The 21169-nt window shown below is 41.9% G+C and overlaps 1 protein-coding gene across 4 annotated transcripts in view; it reads right to left on the reverse strand.

Annotated features, from left to right (window-relative positions):
* Positions 1-14853, reverse strand: part of DHX35 (DEAH-box helicase 35) — a 47671-nt gene extending 32818 nt beyond the window's left edge. For all 4 annotated transcript variants that reach the window (XR_013347737.1, XM_077831608.1, XM_077831607.1 and 1 more), the window contains exons 1-6: positions 14803-14853; positions 12573-12706; positions 12085-12177; positions 8406-8483; positions 2146-2250; positions 386-447 (exon numbers count right to left, since the gene is read on the reverse strand). Coding sequence is in view for 3 of the 4 variants with exons in the window: in XM_077831608.1 (XP_077687734.1) it covers positions 386-447; positions 2146-2250; positions 8406-8483; positions 12085-12177; positions 12573-12706; positions 14803-14842 (512 nt within the window). In the remaining variant the exon portion in view is untranslated. The remainder of the gene's footprint in view (positions 1-385; positions 448-2145; positions 2251-8405; positions 8484-12084; positions 12178-12572; positions 12707-14802) is intronic.
* Positions 14854-21169: the final 6316 nt, after the last annotated feature.

The following is a 21169-nucleotide window of genomic DNA, read 5'->3' on the forward strand; positions in this document are numbered from 1 at the left end:
GTGGAGCTGCGATGCACAGTGGTTCTGTGAGGCAGAGATTTAGATACGAGCGAGGGTGCATCCGTCCAATGGCTGCTTGTGACAGTAGTCAGAGGAGCAAAATGTTCAACTTTAAATGAACAAAAGCAAATCCTACACTAGGCTAGGAAACACTATGTTTTTTACTTGGTTACCTTAGAAACCTTCCATTGGTGGGGCACTGTTTGCATATAAATTATTTTCTATAATTCCCTAATAAGGCTGACATTGAAATGCCAAGGTCGGCTTCAGTCTTTGGGATGTTTATTAACTACCTTTTAGTCTGCGAAAATTCAGACATTTGCTATGGGTCTGCCAGTCATCAGCACGCATTGGTGAGGATCTGCTCCATGTAACATGTCTTTACCTGTATCTCGTTAATAGTGGGTCAGCCATCATCTCCCTCACCAGCATACCATCAGTCAGAAACTAAAATCAAACACCAAGAAAAATAAGTCATCTATAACCTACCTCTAGGAACAAGCTCAGCTGGATAGGATATTTATATTACCTGTTTGTACGAAACTAACAAGTATTCTGGATTACAAAATTCTATTTATATTGCCTTTGACTCATTTTCTATGTGCCTTTCACTCTACAGTGTCAGCTAGAGACGTGCTTCTAAATGCTAGTACTGAAAAATAATAAGAGTTACAAGTACAGGATTCTAAATCAATCCACGTATAAGCAGATTGAATTGAATTTACACAAATTTGTATTTAATTTTTTAATCAGTTAGTTCTTGTGCAAAAACATGAACTGACAGCACTAAAGACAGCAGTTCCTCATTCTGGCCTGCCATCATGCCTCAACCTGCTTTAAAGAAGGCCACCTGTAGAGTGAAAAGGTTCTTCATTCTCTATGCCCATACAGTCATCGGCACCTCTAAGGAAACTGCTTAACAAGTGTCAGGTAGCTCAGAACAGAAAACGGATGATGTTTTGTGATATGGACATTTTCCTCTTATTTGCTAATGAAACCACCATCTTTTCCCAAAAACCTCTGAGCAGCAAGCAGATAACAATGATTTCTAGCTACTCAGGACTTAGAAACAAAACCTTTTCAGTTTACTCATGAGTTGGACATGGCCCTGAGCTAGATATGAACGGATGACTGAGGCGAAAGGCTCCACATTTCTCCCGTTATCAATCCCATAAGCACCCAAGTACTAAAAAATATTTAAGAACTGTTTTGTAAATACACATCTTCCCATTGTTTTATATTGCTTTTAAAAATTACTTTGAATTATTCAAGCTTTTGACAATACTTCTAATAAAGATAAAGTATTAGATAAATCCTATTCACTGTTATTATTCCATAGAAAATAAAGCAAACTCTCTTCTCCACGTAGCACAAATAATTGCAATATTTCCCAATGTGATAACAGGACAAAGCTGTGAGGGAGGGATACCAGAAAGCTACAGCTCACATGAAGTCACCTTCAGCTAGTTTGTTCATTCTCTCAATCTAATTTTATCTTTAAGGTGGCTAGGATAGCCTAGCTTCAATTCATTGCAGCCCTTCCTTTCCACTTTACACTAGCACTGGAGCAACATCGGATCATCTGATCACCTTGAAAAGTTCCTTTGGATTTAGAGTGGGGGCAGCTGGTATTAGCAGAAGAGAGCCTAATGTTCTATTCATTTTATTAAGATTTAAATAACCGTTTAAACATTTTAAGCAAATGCCCAAATAGCGTAGACTCAAGAACATTAAATAAGATGACAATGAGCAAAAAAATACAAAATTAAGAATGAAAATTCAAGTTATAGCCCTAAAAAAAAAAAAAAAAAAGTCTCCTTTCAACAAGCTAAGCTACCTTCCCGGAAATTAGGATTATAATAAAGTGCTACACCACTTCCTTTATTAAAACTTTAAAAATATTGAAGGCAGTGTGACTAATGATTGGGACAGGGACCTGGAAGCCTGTTTCTCATTCTTCTACTGACCCACTGTATCACTCTGTGAAATTCACCATTCTGTGCCTCAGTTTCACCATACGCAAAATGGGTACAGTACTATCTATCCCACTCATTGGGTTTTACAAATCTTAATTAATGCTCACAAATGTGCTTTAAGAGCTTCGGCTAACCATTTCAGGATACCGGCACTCTGCTTAAATTTCACCTTAATTCTTGTAGCCTGTGGGTCCGTGCAGTCATCAAATCGAATACAATATCCAACTTCGTGACCCAGCACTGCACCCCTTTCTTCAGCCACTCGGCCTGCAACCTAAGAGAAGAGAGGTCTTTCAATGCAACAGAGACAGTACAATGGAGATGGTTTACAACAGATTTCCTTTTCATATCCTTGTTTGGGAGTCGGGGGTGGGTGGAGGGGGGGGCGGTGAAAATAATGTTTGCACTGATTCCACTGGACTCAAATTCTACTCTGTATAGCAATATGTCCTGAACTAACATTGTGTAGTTACTTTAAGAAAACATTAGGATTAATTAAATAAATAAATAAAAACAGGACATTTCAGTTTTTCCAAAATAAATTATTAGAACATCAGATAAAAAAAAACAGGATATATGGTCACTTTACTTGTAGATAACAGTGAAACCAACAACAAACAGATCAGTTTCACTCTGCTTTTGCTTGAGAAAGCTATGGAGCTATCTTCTGTGATAGAGAACTCAAAGGGAAAACATGGGAAAGAGACTGCCCCTCAAAACAGACAGAAAGCTGAGGGAAGGACAGAGTCACAAACGCACACAGCCGGCTGCCAAAGGTTGGAGGCAGAGGCTTCCTGAACCACCTTGCAGCAGAAAGGGCACATAAAAGATTCTATTAGATTATTTTAGTTTGAGTATGTCATAAACATACAACTAAGGGTATTATAAAATCCCTCCTTTACCTGTAAGGGGTTAAGAAGTTCAAATAACCTGGTTGGCACCTGACCAAAAGGACCAATAAGGAAAGAAGATACTTTTAAATCTGGGGTGGGGGAGGTTTTGTTTGTGCTCTCTTTGTTGTGCTGTCTCGGGACAGAAAGAGGGACCAGGTAGGGAAAAAGCATCTCCTAAAATCCTACCTGAAATAAGCATCTAAGATTACAAAAAATGCAAGCAAAGCAAGGAAATACGTTAGATTATCTTTTGTTTTAGCTTTTGAATTTTCTTGCAGAAACTTAACTACTCTGCCCTCAGGCAGAGAAAACCTCCAGCTGCTCTCAGCTTTTTTAAAAAAAGTGTCCTTTAAAAAAAAAAATCCTCCCTGGTTTTCAAGCCTAAAAGAAAAAAAAAAAAGAAGTTGTCCTTTTAATATCCTGATGTCTGTGCTTCGGGTTCAAAATGATCCCACCGCGCTGCCACCATGTCAGGGTTCCCTCCCCACTCTGAACTCTGGGGTACAGATGTGGGGACCTGCATGAAAGACTCCCTAAGTTTATTTCTACTAGCTTAGGTTAAAACTTCCCCCAGGCACAAATCCTTTCTTTGTCCTTGGATGGTATTGCTGCCACCACCAAGTGAGTTAGACAAACATCCAGGGAAAAGGGCCACTTGGAGGTAAAAGAAGCACCTCTGTAAAATCAGATGGAAGGTAATTTTACAGGGTAATAAAAAGATTTTAAACAGAGAGGATTCCCCTCTAGGCTCAACTTCAGAATTCCAAAAACAGGAATAAACCTCCCTCTTAGCATAGGGAAAATTCACAAGCTAAAACAAAAGATAATCTAACGCATTTCCTTGCTTTACTTACAATCTTTGTAATCTTAGATGCTTATTTCAGGTAGGGTTTTAGGAGAGGTTTTTTCCTGCCTGGTCCCTCTCTCTGTCCTGAAACAGCACAACAAAGTGAGCACAAAAAAACCCTCCCTCCTGCCCCCCCCAGATTTGAAAGTATCTTCTTTTCTTATTGGTCCTTTTGGTCAGGTGCCAACCAGGTTATTTGAGCTTCTTACCCCCTTACAGGTAAAGGAGGGATTTTATGCTACCCTTAGCTATATGTTTATGAAAGAGTAATTTGACACTTCTAGTGGGAAGAACAGGGAAAGGGGAATCAGAAATCCAGGGTTTGATTACCAGGCCTATGCATTTTGGTAACTGCACTGCTAATCAAAACACAATCTTTCTCTGGTAATTCTGAGATTACAGCTTTCACTATCAAATTCAAAATAAAGACACTAAGGAATGGAAGGAAACAACCTCCATTAACAAAAGAAAACATGCTTGAATATTTGAAACTGAATTTTTAAAGGTTATTTCAATAGACTGTGCATGAATCCAAGTCAGGTGGCCATGAAACAGGAACAAGTTATCGCTTGCAAAATCATACGCACAAGGACAGCATCTTTACTGACTTTTTTCTGCAAGGACAAATATTTTATGTTTGCAAACATGCTGAGTCAATTTACAGCAACCATGTCCAGTGCAAACATTTATAACATTGGAAATATCAGCTTTAGCTGAATTTCCTATTGGGGTAAATGGAAAGATGTGTGTAATTTATTGTTTGTGGCAACATTCATGGCTGCTCAACCAGCCTTTCTTTTCTCCACATGATCAACACCGGTAAATATGGACATGAGGTTTGTCAACATTTTTTTCATGTTTTCAGTCAATGTTCTGCAGTAATAATTATTATAAAAGTCTTCACACATTTAATGGGTATTTCCAATTTATACCATATTTATAACATACCAATTTCAAAAAAATTCATGGCGGTTGGCAGCAATCTTGAGAGAGAGCGAGAGCACGAGCACGCGTGCACATGTGCACACGAGTGTGTTTATGTACGTAGGGAAGGTGGGAAGGTTCTGCTGTAAAACTACTATTTTAATCAATGGGTGATCTAAACTGGCCCAAAAATCAAGGGAAGGACTGGAGTGCTCATTTTTGATACCTCATCTTCTATTGATGAAGACTGAAGACATTCATGTAAGGTTCAAACTTAAAATGTCCCATCTTTCTTGCAATGTGCAGATATTTAGTAACAAACACGAGATGTGCAGTTTAAAACGGCATTTTTCAACATTTAAGGCTCAATCTTGAGGGTGTTTCACCCAGTGTAACTAAGAATAAAATTTCTGCCATAGTCTTTAGCAAGTTGCTTGGAGAAACCCTAACTGTTGTGTTTAATAAAGAAGATGGAAGACAGCTATGATGGCACAAGAAAATTAGCCTGCTACAAGAAGCAAAAATAAAGTTAATAGAAACTATCACAATTGTAAGTTGACTTAAGACCCAAATTATGTCTTTGTGCAGACTTGAACCTTTCCTTTCATCAAGAGGAAAAAGAAAAGTTGACAGAATACCAGAGATTGATTTACACCAAAATAGACAAGAATATTACCCTCCTGCTCTGAATTCTCTTTCAGGCACAGAAATGTTAACAAAAATCCAATTTACTTATTTATACACTTTTTGCATTTCTCTCAGCTCGGACAATGAAAAAAATCATTTCTACCCAATTCACACTCAGTTTCACCTGCAGGTCCTTAGCGCTGTAATACTTGTATTTCAAACATTGCAAGGGAATGTTTAATTAAAAACCGCTTGCACTGGAATTTTATATAAACTCTCAATACATTTCTATTGGTCTTATGTTTTATAAAAGCTTTTAAAATAAAATCTTTATATTAGAACTGAGGCACCTTTGTGCTATGTATTGTACACACACCTAGAAACAAACAATCCCTACCTAAGAGAACTTGCAGTCTAAGCTCCCTGTCTGAAAACTGAGAGTACGCAGGCAGACTGCTATGCCCTCACAGGTCCATACGGGCACAGCAGCCTGCTGCCCATTATCAATTGCAGGATCAGAAGCCAACAATACAAGTGACACAAAACAGAAGGCGAGATCTAAGCAAATATGTTTAGTATTATAATTAAATAAATCATCAATTATTCCTGTCTGTCCCTCAACCGACCCAGCACTGACTGCTTTCTTATGACAATGTTGCTTTAAAAAAAATAATAATCTGAGTATAGAATCTTCTACCCACCAGACAGACAGAGAACAGGCAGAAGTAATTCAAGCTAACCCACTACTGTTTTGCCAATGTGACACAACTGGGAGGACCGCTAGCGGAAAGGGTAGCTCTGTCTTCATGGTCTTTCCAATACTGGCCTCTCTTCTGAGACTGTGTATCAACTAGTTTTGATGGCGGTTCTGTGATAGTGACACACAGTAACTGAACTGACTAAATATTTCTCATGTGTCACTGAATGACTATCAGATAGCAATGACTATGGAACACAGCCAACTTGGGCCAGTTTTGAACCAACAGCCTAGGGATGAAAGCTCATATCTTGATTAATCAGATCCTATTCTACATTAATGGTTTTCTGAACCCAGAGATCTGCTGTCCAAAACCTACTTTTCATGAAAAACTAAACAATGTGCATTTTAATCCTATTAATTTGGTCAAAACTACATTGTTTTTAACAGTCATTTGAATTACACTCTTTACATTGTTTTGACAGGCTTTAAAAATAATCTCCACATGTGTACATTTGTCTCTGCCCTGCACATAAAAATGCATTTTTCTCAATGGCCCATTTTCTCTATTATTTTCTCTTCCATGAATTCCTTCATGAACCCAAAAAGAAAAGGAGTACTTGTACTGTAGCTCACGAAAGCTTATGCTCAAATAAATTGGTTAGTCTCTAAGGTGCCACAAGTATTCCTTTTCTTTTTGTGAATACAGACTAACACGGCTGTTACTCTGAAACCTGTCTTCATGAACCCATTATTTCCGCTGGGATCTTCTCAGCTCCCTTCCTCTCTCAGACCAAGCATTCAAGCAGATAACCAGGGCTGACAATGTAAAGCTAATTCAAATGTAGTCCTAAAGTTTCTAAATTATTTCCCCTTTATAGTTCTGCAACTTCCTCTTTTCCCTCTGGCAATGTCTATCCTCTAGTGAGGAGAGCAGATGAAGAGTCTTCTTAAAAAAAAAAATTGGTTTCAATTAGTCAAGGTAATAAATAACACCAGCCCTGCCTCCGAGCCCCCTCAAATGGCCAGGCAATCAGGAGAAATTTCAAGGGTGTTCCCAGGTTGAGACCCCACTGTGGCAATATGCTAAAGTATAATCAAGCAATCTCAGTCTCTGAAGCTTAAGAGGAAAGGGGGTAAAAGCAAAGGTACCATTGAGAACACAGACTATAATTTAACATAAATCTTTACAATATACAAAGTCTGTCAAGTACAGAATTACGCAGTCAGTTAGGCATATTAGATGGGCGTTGGGAGAGAAAAGATGAAGGCGAGAATCTCTCTTTTACAAGCACTAGACTCAGGTCACTGCTGGAGGCAGGATGCTGGACTAGATAGATAAATGATCTAATACAGTATGAAAAGGCAACAGGAATCCATCGAGCATTTATTTTTCTAAGACAGCACATTACCATAGATACAGGTTGACAGGTGGCACATAATGTAATGTAAAGAAATTAGGACAGGATATAGACTAGCAAGGAGGTCTGTGTATGAAATGGTCAGAAGCTGCAAAACACAGAAGAAGAAAACAATTGTTGCTGAGGGGAGAATGCTGCAGTGGACAGAAACACAATGTCTGGCAGCAGTTAAGAAAAGAACAAGGGGCATATCAGAAGAAAAGAGCACAACTCAGTGGAAATGATCATGGAAGCATTATTAAAGACAGGAAGAGCCCATATTGAGTAACGGGGACCTTGCTACAGGAAGGATATTGAATGAAATGACACGGAAAAGAGCAACAAAACAAAATGTCTCATATGTTGTGATTTTGCGAAAATTAGGATTATAGTCATTAGAAAAGAGGACCTCAAGAAGGGAACATGACTAAGGTACATACAGTTCTATGTGGTACAGAGAAAGGGGATGCTACAAAACTAGCAGTGAGGGCAACCAGTTCATACAAGAGAGAATGAAAGAATCCAAGACAGACAAGTCACTAAAGGATCAAAAAGGCTAATAATGTTAGGAACCATTAGGAAAGGGACAGATAATAAGACAGAAAATATCATAATGCCACTGTATAAACCCACAGTATGTCCACATCTTGAATACTGTACCCAGTTCTGGTCACCCCATCTCAAAAAGGATATAGTGGAACTGGACAAAGTACAGAGAAGGGCAACAGAAGTTGATCCAATAAAAGATATTACCTCACCCACCTTGTCTCTCTACTAGTTTAGTGATGCAGACAAATGAAAACTAGTGTTCAGTTATATAACCTGATACAAACTGAATCAATACATCCATTAAAAGGAAATCGCTATTAAATTAACCTGAACCAATATGTGGATTAGTAAAAATTCTCTGTGGTAGGGCCAGCTCTGACACTGTATTTAGAACTTTTGTAAATTCTGCCTAAGGAGAAATCAGTAGAAGAATCATTTAAACTTGAAGCTGCAACAACGTTAATTTTTATAGCAAAAAAGAAAGGAACTCACTGAAACAGCAGCAACCCTGCGAGGCTGTGTCACTCCAACTACTCTCCCTTCAGCTGTCCAGCCAGCTTCTGCTAGATACTGCAAACAAACATTGAAGACAGGGAATGAATTTGTCATACATGACACAATGTACCCAGCAGTTAAAGCACGGTACTGGATATCAGGGCTTCTAAGATTTATTCCTGGTTCTGACATCGACTCTCTGACACCCCGCAGGTAAACACAAAGATTTTGTGCACCCCTCTATAAAATAGGTACACTACTACTACCCCTACCTGACAGGTACATTAGCATTTAGGAAGCATTTTAAGATATTCAGATGAGAGAAGATTCACAGCTGTAAAGTATTTCCTCTTACTGATTCCTTTCCTGCCCCTCATTTAGTAGTCCTGTCTCAGGAAAAATGTCCGAATAGCATTAGTCAAGTATTCATGCTGAAGCAGTTAATATACCTCACTAGTTTTGTAGCTATGTAGTCTGGCAAGAAGAGCTAATTTTATATATTTAGCAAATATTGATTTTTTTTTTTTTTTAGTAATACTCACCACAAAAAAAAAAGCTACTAAGTTTCTGTAACTGTTGTACTTCGGATGTGTTGCACATGCCCATTTCACGTTAGGTGTGTGTGTGCCTCAAGCACAGTAGCTGAAAATTTTTCCCTCAGTGGTACCCATTGGGTCGGCTCTAGCACCCTCTAGTGCCGCTTGCTCATGGCACCAGTATAAAGGGACCAGCCAACCCCGCATCCCCTCAGATATCCTGTCAAAAGTTTTTAGAGCCCCCCAAGTATCTGGGTGGGGCGGGTACAGATGCTGAGGTATATGAGGGCAGCTGCCTGAGCCTGCTTTGTTTCTTTTGCAGGTGATGGAGGGATGGTGGAGCTTAGAAACAGGTGCTCTGCTGAGGCCTGAAATGCTTCCTCGAAGGCACTGGGGTATAGAGGCTGAGGGACTTGAGGGTAGCTCTGGAGTCCTTCAGTCCATGGAGCTTTGCATCTGTCTGCCCTGAGAAGAGCGAGGTCCTTTCAAACGGAAGGTCCAGGAGAGACTCCTGGATCTCCATTGGCAGGCCTGAGGACTGCAGCCAAGAACAGCTGCACACAGCCACAATTGAGGCCATGGATCTAGCTACCAAGTCTGCTGTGTCCAGAGCAGCCTGCAGAGAGGCCCTGGCTATCAAATTCCATTCTTCCACCAGTGCAGAGAAGTGCTGCCTGGACTCCTGGGGAAGCAAGTCTCTGAACCTTGACATGGAGTCCCAGACATTAAAATTGTATCTCCCTAATAATGCCTGTTAGTTGGATATGCAGAGCTTTAAACCTCCTGTAGAATAAACCTTTCTACCAAATAGGTCTCTGAGTCCTTCGCCTTAGGGCATGCATTCCCTGTCTCCTACAAGGCTTTAACTGGTTTCATGATGGCCTAATTGAGAGGCAGCCACTTTAGACAGCCACAGCGCAGCCAAGAATGTTGACAAGGCTGTGGAAGGAGTCTATGACTACCTCCACATGCAGCCCTAAGTTCAAGACCACCTCTTCATCAGCTCCTGATGAGCTTTGAAGTTATCCGAGTCGGGGGTGACATGCCCGCCCCTGACACTGCCTTGTCCAGAGAGGAGGAGGAAGACTGCACTGGCAAGGGGCCCTCCTCTTCTCCTTCTGCACTGACTGTGTTCCGCAGGTCTAGGTCCTATGGATCGGTACCAGGATCAGAGTCTAGGTCAGGTGCTGTGCGATGGGACAGAGGAGCCCTTCTCTCCGAGGCTACCGAATATAAGCATCTGGAATGTGCCCCTGAAATCAGGAGAAAACACCAAGGGTTCCAAAATGGCCATTGCATCAACATAGGCCAGCGCCCACTGGGCCAAGCACTTGGATATACCCCTGCGCCAGGTCTATCGCCGCATTGGGCTGACCAGGAGGGTACCGACAGTGACCCATCTGTTGGGTATCCGACCCCACTTCCAACTCAGACGATGAGCCTTCCTCCGGGGACCATAGCGGTGCGGTACTCATCGGTTCCAGAGATTAGTGCCGAGGCGGGGAGGCCTGCATCGAGGATAGCAGGGACAGTTTCCCCCTAGATGCTACCAAGGGGTCAGGTACCGAGCGGCAGTTTGAGGTGACATGCTCCATTCTGCCCTCCTACACCGGCTCTTGCTCTGCTGTCAACGGCAGTGCCAATAGCACCAGCAAGTATCTGTCTGCCATGAATGCTTCCAGTGTGGCCAACACCGCGATCACGCCAGAGCCTTGCTGTCCCTCTGGCACCGGCTTATCCGGTACTGAACTCAACAGAGCCTGCAAACAGGATAGAATCAATGGTACCCCACATGGAGAGGAGGCAAGGCAGTGACCTGACTCAGGTCGCACTCCACTGCGCTCCTCATGTTTGGCCTTTTTCTGAATCGGGGAATGCCCCGTCTTGGCCAGCTGCTTCTTATGTTTCTTTCTTGGCACCGGGGACAGGGAACGGTACCGAGAGTCCCTCATGGTGGAAGGAGCACTCTGCACCGACGCTGAAATACTCAGTGCCGAGTCTGACTGGCTTGGCTCCAAAGAGGGTCTGAGTGCCTCTTCCATCAATAGGAATTTCAATCTGGCCTCCCAGTTCTTCTTCGTACAAGGACTGAAATCCCAGCAGTTATAATGGCCCTGGACATGAGCCTCAACCAAGCACTTTAAGCAACTGGCATGCAGGTTGCTCAAAGGCATAGGCTTGGTGCAGGGCTTGAAGCCTGGTGACCGAGGCATGCCTTGGCAGATGAAAATCCGCTAACAAGCAAGAAGCTCCAACTAAACTATGTACAAAAGCTATTTACAGTCCAAACAAAAAAATAAGTAGTGAAGAAAGAAACAGGGGAAATAGATGAAAAATGAAGACCATTGCATACAGCTTGTTGTAGTAAGAAGAGCAGTTCCAGCAACCATCACAGGTGGTAAGAAAGAACTGAGGGGGGTGTGGAGTTGGCCGTTCCCTTTATACCTCCGCCATGAGCACGCAGCACCAGAGCGTGCTAGAGTGGACCTGACAGGCACCACTGACAGAAAAATTTCCACATACTGTACTCGAGACATGCACACACCTAATGTGGAATGGACATGTGCAAGCACTCGAAGATGACCAATATTTTAATGGAATATGAAAAGGTGCCATACAAATATGCAATATGTTTCTCCCATCATGTTACAATTTTCTGGCAACGAAGCACAGGAAATAAAGATGGTCGCTGTTTGAACAAAGAATTAGAAAGATCCTGATTGAAATTTTTTCTTTTCTTTTTTTAAAAAACCACACTTTACAAATGGTGATGAAGTTAAAAGAATTCTGAAGGAGTAATAATTTTAAGAAAAGTTGACCTCCTAGTTGAGCAGGAGCTTTTTGCAGTGGGAATTGTGGACCCAAATTTGATTCTTGAGTATGGTCCTTTGTTACGTAGGCCAATAAGTTATGTGGCAGAAGGATTTTATGCTGTTGCAATGCCAGAACCTGTTGGCTGATAGCAAGGGAGAGACAAGATATAAGGCTTTCTCATACCTCAGTGCATTGCAATATCAGGACTGGGCCTAAGGTATCACCCTTGCCCCATAAGGTCTCTACACTGCTCCCAAGAGTTGGCTGTCATCCTACGCAAGATCTCCTGGAAGAATACAATTTTGCTATGTCACATGCACACTCACTTGTGGAATCTGAGTAGTTTTTCCACATCCTGTTTCTCCAACAATCACCAGCGTCTGATAGTTCTCCACCAGATAAAGGATGTGGTTTCTAAGCTGGAAGGGTGGAACATACTCAAGTTAGGAGAACAAATCTGTAGAACAGAATTTTCAATACATTTCTGCAAAGAGCAATGCACATATACACATACACTCAGTATAAGGTATGAATTATGTTTAGAGCTTGATGTGAGAAAGCTAAACAATTCATTAAAATCCATCAATGCAGTGCACAACATAAGTTCACATAAAGGTTGTAATAAAAAAGAGCAGATTCACTTTTGCCAACATCTATTAAACACAAAGAATAAAGTTCAACAAATATTAGAATGGTGACTTCCATTACATCACTTTCATGTTATAAAGTGATTTTTAAGAGAGAGGATCAGAAACAATTTAGAAAAGAAACACAGCAGGCATGAGATTCAGCATATCAAAAAGTCCTTTAATACCTTAAACACTGGTAACTTTTGTCTCTGCTGTTCAATTGAAAGAGATGCATAGGGATTATAGATGACAGAAACACCTGTACTTTCAGCAGCACTCTGCCTCTCTTCTGTGATGCTGACACCAGGACCTTCCGTGCCTACATGACACGAGACAATTTTAATAGGAGGATGACAGAAATTTGCACAGTATATCTTAGTCTAACTCAGACAAATAAGTTCTTTAGGAAAAGGAATCTGTCTGCCTTCTAACATGTGCTGTTAAGCATCTCTAACATAATAATCATAAACATATGTAGTTAATGCTTAATAAACAGGAACTTGTTCCAAATTAAATGTAAATCTCTATTTTTTAAAGTCTCCTAACATGCCACAATGTATCTGTGTCTCTCAAAGAAAATTTTTAAAACTTCATGAGAAATGTACAAAAGCCTTAACTTTTGGCACCTCTCTTTTTCCTTTTCTTCCACTTTAAAGAAAGGTTTTTGACATACTGTATTTCTCACTGTTTTTCCCAGGAATGCCTCTAGTCATTTAAAACCAGCAACAGGCAATAAGAATCAATTTAATCAACTCACAATACTAGAATAAGTCTCCCAATGGAACATTTTTGATTGAGATTAATTCTAAGGTGTACTTTTAACCCTACTTGCTTATGAGCCATGCCACTCACTAAATCGAGCTCATAAATCTGTTTATTCCCAGCACATGTAACTGGGAAACTCATGACAGCTGGAAATGCTCAATCATGGGGGGGATTTTCTCATTAAGGTAATGCATCTTCTGCAGTTTTCTCCTCTGCTATTCAGTTGAGATGTCTCTCATTTTGTAGGATCTGTGTTGCACATTATTGGCCATGTCCACAGAAGGATTTAAACGATATTTGCTCAATTCTGCTTTAAAACAGACAGGTCCCATCCACATTCAACAAACAAACTGTTTATATTTTGTATTAACATAGACCAGTTTAAAGAAGGGTTAAAAATGGTTCCAATAAGAATTTAATCCCCATTATAGACATAGCTTTAAACATCAGTATCATATAACATTTGGATGCCAACAGAAAGACAGGGAATAATTCCTCTGATCACCCATGTGTTTTCTGTTACTACGCTCCTGGACCTACCCGACGGATAATTTATTTAAATCAGGTAACCAATTCAACTTGCCAAGGCTAAACCACTTGGAGGGAGACTCCCTCATTTTTTAGATTAATTTTACAGCAATGTATAAATTTTTCATTAATCTTCAGTGTATGGACTGCATATTCCCATGCATTTGTACAGTGACCATGCTACAGGGGACCTGGGACACACAGGAGACTTCAGTATATCCCAGGAAACTGACTACTTGAATTCAAAACGTTTCTGCCTCTCTCTCTCTACTATCAATCAATATAAATTCTGGCTCTTCCATGAACTGATTGCTGCTTCAGGCAAATGCATTACTGGAGCCTCTGGGTGATAGTAAATTGTTTTCAGATCCTCACACCAAAACATGGAGCATAAGCACAAGATAGTATAATTCTTTCAGTTAGATTTGCTCTCTGCTTTGCTTTTATTATAGAGGAGCTGCAGCTCTGCTATAGTTAAGGTTGGGAGTCCCCTGCTTACAAGATGACTAATTCTATTTTATTTTAGAGGTATACATGAATTTAGTGCTGGTGAAAGATGCCTGTTTGAGATTCCCTGAAGACCCACCACCCTATTTATCCACAGGGGAGTTTCAACCCATGCAGCAGGAGCACCAGCACAAGCTTCCCGCCCCCTCAATGCAGCCGGGCCGATGTGCCTTTACCCTGCAGCCCAGGGCCCACCCTCAGCTGCACGAGCAGAGCTCAGACTCCGTGACCCATCAGCCCTCAGCATCTCTGCTGAGCAGGGGCCAGGCTGTAGCAGGGAGATCGGCAGCTCCGCTGTTGGGGGCGCCCGGACTGTAACCCTGCCAGGTCAAGGGGAACTTAAATGCCCCCCTCACCCTCAGACTCTGCGGGAAGGGGGGGGGAATTACAGACCATTAAATCACCAACTCCTGGTCACTGTGGTGGGGAAGGGTAAGAAACGACCAGCTTTGCCCCAGCCCCGCCCCGGGCAGCGCCAAGAGGGGACGGGACGAGGGGAGGCCCAGGAGCCTCCCGCCCGGTGAAGGGGAGCAGAGAGGACTAGCACCAGCAGTGCCGATCCCCGGCCTTTACTCCCCAGTGACCCCCTCCCTCCCGGGCCCGTTCGCCCCTCACCCGGTTTCCAAAACTTCATCGGTCCTACGGGCGCCGCCATCTTGGGGTGAAAGGTCAAAACGGAAGTGACGCCCCCGCCCACCGCAAGGGGAGGGGCTGTGCGTCACGTGATAAGCTGTGTGATTGGCCGGCTGTTGCTATGGCGGAAGGTCCCTTCCCAGGCAGCCTCCCCGCCACGGGTCGTAGGGAAGCCGAGGGCCCTATTGTGCCCCAGGCACCTCCCTCCTCCACCAGAGGAGGCGCCCAGAGGCTAGGGTGATGGGCGCACAGGGAGGAGCCTAGCCAGAAGGCCCCTCCCCTCAGGGGCGACAGGGCAGCATCCCAGGGCCCGCAGGAGCGGAGGGAGGCGCAGACTCCTCGGGGCTTTGTGCCTTGATCTTTAATAGCGGGGTGTGGAAGGACTTTTATGGGTAAATGCGGTAAGTGGTGATTTCACCCTAGCCCAAGGGAGGAGAAAATACTTCAAGCAATCATGATTGCAATCTACAGCTGGGCCAAGTCAGGAAAATGCTGCTTGGGAATATGGTGAGATCAGCGACAGACCTCCTGGTCCAGGAGCCAAATTAGCAATCAGCTATACCCAAAAGAGCCATAGTAGTGTGAATTCATTATATATAATATATACTCACAGCAAAGTGACTGACCAAGTATTGTTATCTTTATCAACTACACTTGGTTAATAACATACTAAAAGCATCCTGACTGGTTAATAACTTAGACTGGTTAATAATTAAATCACACTGTGTTTTAATGTGTGCTGCAAAGAACCATGTCTGGAGATACATTAAAGAGCCACTTGCAGCTCCTGAGTCTCAATTTGAGTATCCCTGTGTTTGATTGAAGGATATTCGCCTGATAGATTTTGATGTGTGATGCTGGCTGTTTGTATAACAGTTATGAAGCTTTAAGTTTTTGCATCTCAGTGCCAACTGCCATTAAATAATTATTGTGTGACCCACCCACCCACAACAATTTCCCATAACTGTGAAAATTTAAAACAATAAAAGAAAAAAGCTTTAAAGTGAACATTGATATTAGCCCTCTCTCTCTCTCTCTCTAATCTAAATCAGTTTCTTTCAAACTTATTAATAGAGGGGGCACAGAGGCCAATGCTGTATTCAGAGACCCCATGACAAAACATTCCCATACTGCCAGGTCCCCAGTCCTGAGCCCCCAGAATATCATGTGTGGTTTAAAAAAATCATTACATTTTAAACAGATGCTATGTCCTGGATTCTGTTTATTTGTCTGCTGATTTCTCAGATCTAGACTAGGTCTGCACTATAGAGTTTTGCTTTCACAGCTATATCAGGCACGGGGTGTGATCTCTGACCAACATAGCTGTGCCAGCAATAGCACCTAGGGTAGACGCAGTTATTTTGGCAAAATTGTGCTTTTGATTGTATAGTTTATTTCAGAGGGAGGGGCTGAAATAAGCGATCCATGCAAAGTGCAGATTTGCCAGTATATACTGAGTCCACACTAGGAGTGCTTTACAGGTATGCTATGACAGTAGAACTATATCAACAAATCCCCCTCGTTCAGATGCAGTTTATACAGGTCTTTTGCCAGTATAACTTAAACCAAAACTAAGCTATGGCAGCAAAAGAACATTTTTGCCAGTACGGTTGCATCAACATTAGGGCTTTTGCCAGCATAGCTATGTCGGTTACCAGTGTGATTGTTTTCACACTCCAACCAACCATTATGCTAGTAATACTTTCTCATATAGACCAGATCCAAGTGTAGATCTGACTGTAGTCTAGACTAAAAAAGGGTTGTATGTGTTTTTATACCAGTATAGCTACACTGGCAAAGCCATTTAGTGTAGGCATAGTTTATACTTGCAAAAGAGTTTTTTTGCTAGTATAGCTTATACCGATTCCCCCAGCAAAACAAGTTACACTAGGGCTTTTGCAGGTATAAAAATGTCATAAAAATCAGCCCTCCACCCCCCACCTGGTATTACTATATTGGCAAAAGTTTTATGCATAGCTCTGGCCTGAGCCTTTAGGGTGCACTTCGATAATGTTTCCAAGATTTCCTCTATAACCAGGTGGGCTAGAAACATTCATTAAGAAAAAAAAGAATCTCATATTCACACCTAAGAATTTGCTCCTAGGAGCTGGAGCTTTAAGAACAATACCATGCATCATGACACTCATAACTAGAGGGTTGCGCACTTTGTTGTTTCCCTAGGCTGAGCACTTTGCACACACTCGAGGGTCCTTGCATTTCTCTCGTCCCAGCCACAAGTTCTGTGTGTGCCATCCTCCCCTCCCGCTCTGTTGTAGAGACTCTCTTCAACCCCTTCATCCCTTCCCTCATGCCAGGGTCTCCATGTCCCCCTTCCCTTCTAGCCAGCGTCTCTGTCTGTCCCCCCTATCTTTCTCCCACACCAGCAGCTCTGTATACTCATAGTTCCCCCAGCCCCCAGGCATAGGGCACTGTGTCCGCATTCTCCCCATGCTCACCGTTCCGCCTTCCTCACCATGGCAAGGGCTTAGTGTGCCTCCCTATTCCCCATCCCTCCTATGCAGGATCTCTGTGTGCCCTCCGTGCCAGGGGCTGTGTGTTCTACATACCATATCCGAGTTCTTCATTCTTCCTCCTCCTGCTAGTGATTCTGTATCCCTCATTCCCCCTTCCCTTGCGGTTCCATGCGCCCCCATGCCAGGAATCCCTGCCCATGCCAAGGACTGTGTATGTACGCTCCAGCCCCCCACCTCCAACCCATTCTTTTTCTTTCTCTCTGGGAAATAAGTAATTCAGGGTGTCAGTATATTTAAACTGTACTAGGAACAGCAGCAGAGCTGAGATTGGGGTATTGCTATGCTGGAAGGCTGCCTTCAGCTGGTTATTTGATCTATAGACACAGTCAGTGCTTGAAGTTGCTTAATCTGCTAACCAGATGATCTGTGCACCCCCCATTTCTCCCTGCTGTTTTTTTTTATTTTCATCCAAAGCAATAGGGTTCTGCCCACTGATACCTGCAACAGTCCCTGAAATTTTGGAGTTGATCAAATGCAACATTCAAAAGTTATCACATTGCGGACAAGCGTAGAAAATGCCACCGCACCGAGTGCAAGATTTCACTTCACCTGGCCAACTAGGAAAAGAGATTGAGTTTAGATTCACCTTAGCTACCATATATTAGCTAAGCCCTACCTAAATTTGATCATTTTTCTAGTCAAGACTAATAGTCAACATTGTTCCTTATGTTTGATCTCATCTGTTAGGTCTTAAAAATGAATTCAGCAGTGCAAGGTAAAAAGGCAGGGAAGCAATAGCAAACTGGCTGCTGCTGTGACCATTTGTATTATGGACAGCATTGGAAGCTACATCCAGTGACTGGCAAACAGACCAGATGTAACTTTAGGCAGCACCAGCACAGGAGAAACCGAAGCACAACAGGATGGATAGGGCTGCTCAAGGCCCAGTTTAAGGCACATGCCCAAAGCTTGACTTGTGAAAAGTTTCCTTAAATTCACAGAAGAAAAAAACAAACAAAAGTATGATGCAAGCCATAATCCCTTGCATGACTCATTAGTCCTAGCCAAGCCTTAAGAAAACCCTCTATCACAGCGGTTCTCAAACTGTAGGTCAGGACCCCAAAGTGGGTTGTGACTCCATTTTAATGGGGTCGCCAGGGTTGGCTTAGATTTGCTGGGGCCCGGGGCCAAAGCCCGAGTCCCACCGCCCGGGACCGAAGCCCAGGGACTGAAGCCGTGGGCAGCGGGGCTCAGGTTACAGGCTCCCTGCCTGGGGCTGAAGCCCTTGAGCTTTGGCTTTGCTCCCCTCCACCCCGGGTGGTCAGGCTTGGGCTTTGTCAGAGGAGGGTGTGGTGCAATTAAGTTTGAGAACCTCTGCTCTACGATAAGACAAGGCAGCACAGGCTGGATTTGAGGTGGTGGCTCGACCTAAGGAGAGCCACAGGATCTTTGTCCAACAGCTTCAATAAGGAATCCCGATTATATTCATTACAACCAAGTCAAGTTTCTTCCCTACCACAAGGATATATGCATCAAAGTCATTGCACTTTATACCAGGCAGCTGATGGTTTGGGAAAAGAATCACCAGACAATTAAGTTCAATTACCCTGATGCTTTATTAAATCTTTGACAAAGAGGGTGAAAAACTCACAGAACCACAAAATCCCCAGCCACATTTCACTTGCTTCTTAATCTCTAGCACTCTTTTTCGTGTACATAAATAATGTGACAGAGCAGCACTATGACTGTTGTAATTAATCGTAAGTGATATGTTTATACCTTACCTGATTAATATGGTCTTTCAATTAATTTTTATTATAATCCGATGGTTGTTTGGCAAATTCTTTTAGAGAAAAATTATGTCCTTGATTGTAATAAGAGATGTAATCTTAAAATCCTGGCTGTTTATTTGGATACATTTTGAAATTACAAATAATACAAAAGATCTCCCACTATTATTAAAAACAGTTATTATATAAATATTGCTTTTTTTCAGTCACAGCAACAATAGCCCATACAGGAAACACTGTTACAGTAAACTTAGAATCCTTTGCATAAAAGAGGAGAAAAAGCTCATTCAAGAGAAAAGTCCACCATCAATTTTGAACACACAAATATGCAAGACACTTACAAATTCTGAAAGAGTAAGTTAGCCTGACAGGAACATTCTGCACACATCACAAAAGTGGCATTAAGAGGATTATTGCATTGAAGAGATACATATCATAGCAAAGGACAAACCCATACTTAGGATACTAGCACACAAGGATTAAAAAAAAAACCATCATGGACACTGAATGTTCTTAGATTAGGCAAATTAAGTTTCAGTTACAATAAATGCAGAAGATTAATTATGTTATCTTTATTGGACATAACAGACTTTTTCTTGTTTATAATGTATAACAGGCTATATGAAGTGCAAATTAATGTAAATCTAGAATATTAAATTTTTCCTGAATTAAAACAGCCTTAATGCAACAATTATAGGGTTGCCCCCAGTTTTGTGTATTTTTTGTTTTTAATTGCTATGCTTAATAACATACATAACTCTTCAGTTAGGTTTAGATATTCACACCTCAGGCCCAGACTCAGTGAAGCACTCACACCCATGCCTGAATGCTCTGCTGAATCAAGGCCTCAATGAATGAAGTGGGTTAAGAGTATGTTCCTACTTTACTGCAGCTGCCATTGTTTGAGTGAAGAGAACTTTCTGCAGGGCTGGATTAATGAGACCACAGGGCAAGAATATATGTTGAAATTACTATTTTTGCAACAGAAAAGATTAGATTTGTTTTAAATGAGAGCTTTGAATTTGTATGAAGACCTTAAAATGGCAGGATATTTGATTTTTTTTTTTTTGCACAGATGATTTGCCTGGCCTAGGTTAAGGTGAGCTTTTTTGATTTTGGGGGAAATGTGTGCAGTGAGGGGGGAAGGGGGGAATTCTTCCTTGCGTTTCAAAACCTCTCATAAAATTCAGGAGTAGGCTGAAAGCAACAGCTCCTGTGTCTGTCAGGCCAGGTATGGTGAATGTACAATGATATAACGAAATAGGCCTTCATTTGGTTCTGCAAAAGCAAATAGGGAAAGCTTCAGTGTAGGAAAAAAAAAAAGTATTCTAGAGAAATGAATATCTAAAAAAGATTATAAAAAATCTTTTTGCAACCTTATCCATACTTTATTACAAAACAAAAAGGATAGTGTACATTTAAAATAATGTGCGAAACTCAAATAGCAAATTAAGGCACTTTTATGTTTTAATGCTTCAAGTACTTCACTGTGCATTGTGTAATAACTTGCATAGGAAGAACCACAACAGTGCTCTGTGTAAACGTCTCTCTTTCACCAACAGAAGTTGGTCCAATAAAAGATATTCCCTCACCCATCTTGTCTGTCTAATATACTGGGACCAACATGGCCACAACAACACTGCAAACAACAGTGCTTAAAAGCAGCTGATGCACTAACTTGCTCCACCTAGCTGCAGCCATTCATTTGAAGAAAGGGTGTGATGTCTGAGGCCCAGTAGGCTAACATCTATCTTTTTCCATCTGGTTGAGGTTATATGTTATCGTTTGGCTATCCATGTCATTTTTCAGTCAAATGTCCCTAGCTGGAGAGGTTGCCAAACACAAGTTTGAGCTTGGACCTGATTTCAGAGCAGAAGAGTGCCCTCCCCCCCCCCCCCATTTATTTTTCAGAAGGAGCTCTTTAAGCAGTGTTCTTTTCCGTAGCAAGAGTCTTTAGAACAACCAGACCCATTGAGTTATGAGGATACTGATCTAGTAGAGGATGTGAAAGTGCAGCAGAATGACTGAAAACTAGAAGAAGTTAACAAGAGTTATCCACATGCTGGTGATAATATCCACATATTA

The sequence above is a fragment of the Eretmochelys imbricata genome, chromosome 13 (genome assembly GCF_965152235.1).
Source record: "Eretmochelys imbricata isolate rEreImb1 chromosome 13, rEreImb1.hap1, whole genome shotgun sequence".
Lineage (NCBI taxonomy): Eukaryota > Metazoa > Chordata > Testudines > Cheloniidae > Eretmochelys > Eretmochelys imbricata.